This window comes from Salvia hispanica, chromosome 2 (assembly GCF_029641045.1).
Source record: "Salvia hispanica isolate PSC_SH4W2 chromosome 2, Shi_PSC_v1, whole genome shotgun sequence".
In the NCBI taxonomy this organism is placed as follows: Eukaryota; Viridiplantae; Streptophyta; class Magnoliopsida; order Lamiales; family Lamiaceae; genus Salvia; species Salvia hispanica.
Genome location: NC_142693.1, coordinates 13083268 through 13091199, shown reverse-complemented (window position 1 = coordinate 13091199; position 7932 = coordinate 13083268). Strand labels below are relative to the sequence as shown.

General features: G+C 39.6%; 1 protein-coding gene across 1 annotated transcript; it reads right to left on the bottom strand.

Annotated features, from left to right (window-relative positions):
• Window positions 1–980: 980 nt before the first annotated feature.
• On the bottom strand, window positions 981–4800 carry LOC125214630 (senescence-associated protein AAF, chloroplastic-like). The gene is made up of 12 exons (XM_048115736.2): window positions 4725–4800; window positions 3871–4099; window positions 3211–3284; window positions 2834–2910; window positions 2670–2741; window positions 2339–2407; window positions 2161–2207; window positions 1962–2079; window positions 1819–1887; window positions 1636–1739; window positions 1383–1458; window positions 981–1308 (listed from the first exon to the last, which is right to left on the bottom strand). Exons 3-12 carry the CDS (start codon window positions 3275–3277, stop codon window positions 1132–1134), a joined length of 876 nt encoding a protein of 291 aa, XP_047971693.1. The 5' UTR covers window positions 3278–3284; window positions 3871–4099; window positions 4725–4800; the 3' UTR covers window positions 981–1131.
• Window positions 4801–7932: the final 3132 nt, after the last annotated feature.

Here is a 7932-nt window from a genome sequence, read left to right as displayed (position 1 = left end):
GTATCATGTTACGTTGTCTCACTTTATTTATCTCTCTCATCTATCTCGTTATATCTCACATAGCTTATTGTCGACAACGGGATTGCCGCTTGCACGATGTTGTTAGGATATCGACTTTTCTTCTTCTAACAACCACTATATATATCTCTAGCTTCCATTACTCATCCTCTAATTCTCTCTCTCGCGATATATCTTTTTCATTGTCCCTTAGGGCAACACTCCATTGTTTCAATTGCTTATAGTGACACTGACACAGAGAAATACTACCTTCGTCCCGTATTAACTATCACATTTACTTTTCTGCACTCGTTTTGTAAAAATGATAGTAATAAATAGTTATAGTCGAGAAATAATAAAATAAGAGAGAATAAGATAGAGAAGACGGTTCTTTACATTATTCTTTGGATATGTTTTTGCTTGTGCTTTTTAGTGTGTTGTTTTAATATTTTTATTTCACTTTTTATGGAAATGTCTAACAGGGACTCCTAACGCCGAATGGATGAAAATGGTCAATCGGGACTTTTAATGTCGGACGTAAGAAGTACTATTATTTTTACAAAACAAGTGCAGAAAAGTAAATGTGACAGTATGACGGAGGTAGTACATCAATTACCACTGAAATTGTATTGTGTATTGTACTAATCATTTCTTAGAAAACAGTTAATTACTAGTATAATAAATTAAAGAGCTTTTATTTCCAGGCCCACCAATACTACTCCATTTATGTCTAGCCTCAAGCTATACTTCCCTTGAGTCATGAGATGTTCCACACCATCAAGCAAAGCTTAACACATATATTGATAATAGCACTTCTTATTGTTCAACAATCCTTCAACATTTTTTCGCTTATAGTAACATGAACTGGATATGAATCACCTACTTCTGTTCCGGTCAAACGACGTTGTTTCTCACCGTTTCTCGAAAATGAATTTTTCAAGCCCGTATCTTGACCAACACTAGTAGGGCACAGAAGAGGATCCTCATCCCTACAAACTGAGGGCACTAAATTGGCATTACTTAACTCACTTTATTTTACAAAATGATACAAAATCAAGATTTGAATGAGCATTATCAAAATTTCTTAAAGAGAACCAATGATATAGGCCAGAGATTACAAATGAAAATGGATTCTTAACCAGTTTCACTCTCATCATCATCATCATCATCATCTGTATTATTTACTTGGGTATCTTGATTCATCATGAACCTCCAGCTATCACCTTCCTCTATTTCCCACTGCCTCTTCAATTCATAGATGGTTTTAGCTGCAGCTGCCGCGATTGCAGGATTGCTATCTTCGGCCAGCCTCTGCAAGTATGTAATGCGCGTTAAGCTTTGTACTTCAGAGGGAGAATGGTCTCAAGAGAGTGACTAAGAACTACCTGCAGAGCTCCCATGCCAGCATTTCCTAGAGTCCACATTGATGGAGCTGTTGATAATGCATTTGCTAGAGCTCTCCTGCTCATTGAAGATACATAAAATTGAAAGAGAAGAAATTCTAAGATCATGCACCAATGCACATGTGTGGAGCTAACGGGAAAAACTGACTCGCATATAGTTCACAATATCAATGTTTAATGTTAGTCGATGAACTAGATATAATAGAGGAATGAAGAAGGGACTGGTAGCAGATACCTGGTGCTGACATCAGGAGAGCTCGAGCACTCTGCCAATAGAGATACACTGCTTTTTCCATCCATTGCATCTAGATCAATAAGAGCTGCCACAAGCAACTCCAACTGCTCCAAACAGAGAATAAGTTATAGGAAAAGAATTGGGAATTGAGAATCTACTAAGCTGTATTCAATTGAATCAGACCTCTTCAGGATCGGTATAGTCAATTCCATCAGCTACAGAAAGCGCAACAGCCATGCTCTCATAAGCTTCCTGAGTTAAAGAAAGTCGGCATAAGGATATTTCTTACCTGATAGAAGGTATGCACAAATGTTGTCTACACTAACCTGAATGGCATCAATACGATCTATAGATACCTCCCCTGGGAGAAACTCAAGAGTTTTCCCGTTCTTTTCAAGTGTTACATGCCTTCTGGCATCCGCAGCATCTGTAGGATCACTTTTCCTGCATGGATCATATTTTTTAGTCAGGAAGTATTCATATATCTTGAACAATGAGGAAGGTATACTGTTGTTAGAAACTCACGATCTCTGCATTTTGCTCACCATCATATCATGAATGTTTTTGAGAAACTGCAATTCCAACAAACAGAATATTTGAATCCTCAAATAATAATATAAAAGTAAAGGACATGTATTTCCAGTAGAAGGGCAACTGAAGTTGTGAAAACTACAAATAAAACAAACTTTTATGATAAATATACCTCCAACGCCATCAGAGAATCTTCCATAGCACATCGTTTGGCAGCAAAGTCAGCTCGCTTTAAATCAGCCTGAACAAGATTACAAAAAGGCTATTTCACCAAACAGAAGACTTCCGATCATCATTCAAAGTTCCAATATCAGTTAGAAGCCTCTTAGTATGTTGGCCATTTAGTTAAAGGCATTCAACCCACTAGAAAACAGGGGAGAAAAGAATAAACAACAAACGAAACCATGTTTTAATAGGAAATCAAACATGCAACTCAAGAATCAAGATAAAGATGTTCTGACTGATTGAAAAGCTCTATAAGGCAGCTTAAGCACCATACTGACCTCCAAAGCACCATCACTCCAGTGTTTGTCAGCAGCACTTTTTAATCTTGATTCAGCTAATTTTCTCAGAATCTGCACATAGTAACCAGAAGAGGTTGATTTAGAGATCTTCTTTATTTTATATTTTAGGAATAGACGGGGATTGGGGGATGGAGATTTCTTACTGTAGCACCATGATGAAGCCTTTCAGCTCTTTTCTTTACATCATTATCAATTTTCTCTGTGTCTTCCCTAGCACGTGCTACCACATAACAAACGTGGTTATTGCTTGATCAAGCATAACTGAGTTCAGCATCATATACATCTTTTAGCTTTTCCCAAACTCACTAAAGTAGTTGCATCTGTAAATGTTGATTTTCATGGTTGTGTTCATATGATTGGATATGTGTCTAAAAGTAAAATGTAGATAAAAGTAGCATATAAGTTAAGTCCTTATGCATGCATATTAAGAAGTACTCCTAGTTTATTTCTGATGTATAATTACAAACACTTGAACCTAAGTCTTTATGCCACTCCAATATTGTTGCTGAGAAATGCTTACCATCAAGTTTGAGGAACTCTGAACCAAGAAAGGCAACATCTTGTCGTGCACGAGCATCCAACTTCATTATGCCCCTGAAATGTAAATTATAATTTATAGGTGGTATTACAGAGCGGACATGAAGATTGTTCATCTGGATTGATTCTTGAAACTGTTGAAGCTATAGAAACTTAAAAGAGATAGCCTAGTGCTTAAAAATTAGACATATTTTGCAGTTGAGACATATTTGCATGCTTCAGCTAATCCTTGACTAGATGAGATGGTTTTTCCAGTCTCTGTGGGATTCTCATCTCCACCTTGAGATCTATGCAAACAAAAGCATAAACTATTAAAATTAACCTCCAGAACAGCTTGGTTTATCAGAAAATCCTGATTATACAAAATATTATGGTGCACAATGATGTGGTATATGATGTTTACTACCACTGATCAGATTTTAAAATATTACGACAAAGGACATTCGTCTAAAATGTAATGTAACCATAGCTATGAGAAGACAACTAAATGCTCCACTACTCAATTGAAATGTAAAATTCATACTTAATTTTATCAGAAAAAGCTCAGTGAAGAGATTGAAATCCCAAATAGCAGGTGGTTATCGAGAATCATGTTGCGTCACGGAGTAGATGATTTATCATTCTCAAACAAAGCAATGTATACCTGGATATAACTGAACCATCACGATGGCTCCTCCCATGCTCTTTTGATTCTGTATTTTGTGTTTCTGTTGATTGGCATACCAAAGAAAATCCTCGCTGTCCAATACATACATTTAACTTTCGACCTAATGGCCAGAATCGCTTTGAACTGAATATCAAGTTAGGCAGCGATAGATGTCCTGTTCCCTGTCTACGATGATTTGCTCCTTGCTTATGATACACTTAGTGTGCTGCGGTGATCTCGCAGATGAATAAACAACACCATTTACTTTAGCCATGGATTCAACTCAATGCTCCTATTGCAGCTAGTCTTAAGATGAAGAGATGAATAAATGATGAATGCAGAAAGCAGACAGTCTGAGCTAGAGATTTTCCCCAGAATTTGAGGCTGTAGAGATACAAGGCAGACATCAGTCATCAAGTAAATTTTTGTATGATATCTCATACAGATGATCCTCACATTTAAGTATCACGACTGATATTGCTAGTTAATGTAGATCAACTTCTTCTCATGTACATTGTTCTTGCTGAAACTAACACTGCTTAAATCCTTTTAACATAGAAACCTCAGTTGTTGATCAAGAGTAGCATGAGTTGATGTTAGGTGCAAAATTCCATCATAAGCTAAAATTGAGTTTCATTTATACTCACACAGCAATCAAAGCCTTTGAAAAGTATAGCATTGAATTCATTTAGAAGCAGTAAAACTGATCCCTGAATACCCAAACCTTTCCATAATTTCACAGACAATAAAAGCCCTAATTCAAGCGAAGTAAATGCCCGCGCACGGAAACAAACTAGTGAACATTATACTGTGATTGGACAAGTAAAATGGAAAGGGATATACTAACCAACCTGAGTTGGAATCAGCAATGAGAGAGAGCTACGAGAGAGAAATCGAGGCAGGGGTGGAGAGTTGAGAAGATTGGGGGTGAAATTGTAACCACAAGCGCAGCAAGGGGACCCTCAACGGCCCCATTGCCATGCTTCCTCATCATTCCCTTAATTACGCCATAATTTGCTTTCGCTGAAAATTACAAACGACTAAAATTTCACTAATTAATGTAAATAAAACCTCCCAATCTCATAAAAATATGCGCCCATGATATGGGACGAGACTAAAGACAAAATTGGTAAAATAAGCCTCTAGACAAGGATGCTTATAAGCTTAAACGGCTTCCTAGTTTCAGTTAAGAAAGCGGAATCGGATGTGGCTGATCAAGAGCATCTCCAATAGCGGCTAGCCGAACTAGCGATCGGCGAGCACCGAATCGGCTAGCCATTAAGCGAGCGCACGCCGATTTGAAGGCGTTGGCCGCTATTGCAAACTGGCGATCGGCGAGCGATCGGCCAGCGCAATTTATTATTATTATTATTATTATTTTAATTTTTGAAACACTATATTCGTGATTTTCACGTCATTTTCATTTGCACCACTTGTTTTAACGAGTTCTCTCTCTATCTAAATTTCTGTACAAGAGCAACATCGAGAGATGGACAACAACAACAACCAGTCTACGCCGGCGACGAGCGGATCTCAGACTCCCACGGTAACCGTGGAGTCTGGATGGGGGCAGATGGGCGGGCAGGCGATATCGGGCGGGGGGCAGGCAAGGTCGGGGTGGAGAGGTATGCCGCAGATGATACAGCAGATGATGGGGATGATGCCGGTATGGCAGGGGGGGTGCAGCCCGGGATGCAGGGATCGCCAAGGGGGGACACGGTCTATCGTCTCACTCTTGACTTTTTGACGGCTTCGTCTCACACATCGACCCTGGTGGAGACGCAGTTCACTGGGGATGACCGTTTCTCATTACAGAAGTTGGGGATCGATATCGATGAGGCGGACACTCCCGTTCTAACGGGGGGAGAAGAGCGGGGTCGGGTCGCGCCGAAGAAGAAGAAGAACAAGGGGAAGAGCAAGGTGGTCAGCGAGTCGTCGCAGCCGGCTGTTGACGATACCCCCCGCACAGAGGAAGTGGACGGGCGATGAGAACGTCGCCCTGTCCAAGGCGTGGGTGTCAGTTTGCGACGATCCTCTGGTTGCGAACAACTAGAGGATCGTCAATATGTGGGCTAAGATTAGAGCAGCCTACAAGAGGAACTGCCCGCATGGAAAGGACTTCACCGGGGAGGAGTGCCGGAAGGCGTGGGAATGCATCAGGGCCGCGGTTGGCTAATTTTCGGGCTTGTACGCCAACGCCCACCGCAAGCAGACTAGTGGGCAGACTGAGGAGGACTGTCGGAGGATAGCGGAGAGTTTGTTCCCCAAGCCGGGGGTTTATAAGGAATTCACCTACTGGAACTGCTATCTGGTGGTGAAGGACTCCGAGAAGTTCCGGGCGGGGGTCGAAGCTGGGTGACCGAAGAAGCAGAAGCTGAACTATTCCGGCGATTACAGCGGCAGCAGCGGCGGTTCCCACGACCTCCCCCCGGATGCTGAGGAGTTTCCGTCCCCTCCATCGTTTGCTCGCCGGACTCGCCCGGTTGGCCAAAAGAGGGCGCAACAGGCAGTGAGGGGATCCTCCCCCATATCGCCCCAGGAGGTCAAGTAGGCAACCCCCCACCCGCGCTCACCTTCTTCTCGCGTCAAAAAATGCGGGAGTAGACGTACACAGTCTTCCAAGATTGGAAGGCCGCAACTGACCCCTTGGAGAAGAGGTTTCTTCACTCGATGCTCGAGAGCATGCGGGTCGATTGGGATGCCACGAGGGCACAGTTGGGGGGCTCAGACGCGGGCTCAGATGTGGAGGTCCCGGGTGGCGGCGGCAACGGCGGAGACGAGGAGTTAGAGAGAGGCGTGGCTCGTGTGTGGAAGCCCGAATTTTTTTTATTATGTAATTTTTTTTATTTAATGTAATTTTTTTTAATCAATGTACCTTTTTTTTATTTAAATGAAATTAATGAATTTTCCCGTATATGTCTCGTAAATTTATTTCCGTAATTTATCATAAATTTAATTTCGTAAATTGAATTATTTTTATTATGGCTAGCCTATTTGCTTAAAATGATGATGTGGCAGGTGGAATTTTAGTGCTGATGACGTGGCAGGGAGAGAGAAGGGCTAGCCTGTGGCTGGCCTAAAGCCATTGGAGATTCTCTAATTGATGAACCGGGAATCCAACTTTTTATATAAAACCAATTCCGGTTCCTAATTGGAATCGGATTACTAATCAATTTTTTTTTATTTTTTATAATTTAATATAATAATAAATCTAACTTAATCGAATTAATATTGAATTGGAATAAATTAATTTGAAACATCGAGTGATTTTAAGATTTAAACATTGTTATATTTGCGAGATATGGTTTCTGAAGTATTAAAATGTTTAAACCGTGATACTTTGAATTTACAATTATTTCCCCGATCCATTTTTTATGAACTAGTAACTACTATGAGTAGAACATCATAACTTTGTTTTTAATTTCCAAAAGAACTATACAAATACAGTATCATTTCATATGATACAAATTTAACTTTATAACAAATTTATGTAATAATTCATTTAATATAAGATTTTTAACATATTTGTGAATGATTTATTAACTGTTCCGTTTTAAACCAAAAAGTCACAACAAGATCAATTAGTATTGGAGATTCCATTGAATATTTATTAGCAAAAAAAAGGAATTCAATTTTAAAACTCCTTTAAAAAAATGTTAAATTTTAGAACTCATTTTTTATAAAAGAATTGCAAACATAAACTAGTCCGACCTACTAGACTTGGCATCACTCTTACCCATATATGTATATTATTATATTGTTGATTTGTATATTTTGTGTATTTATTTAAATTTTTAGGTATTATTTGTTATATTTATGGATGTTGGATTATTATTTTATTAGTATTGAATTATTTAAAATAATAAATAAATTCGTATTAAAATTACACATCGATTCCGGTTCCGAACCGGAACCAACCGGTTCTTAACCCGCCGGTTTCTAACCGGAACCGATCGGTTCTGGTCCCGGTTCCGGTTCTAAGATTTATCAAAAATTGAAACTGGTTAACCGGTCAACTGGTCCAGTTAGAACCGGAACCGACTGAATAAGCAGGCCTAC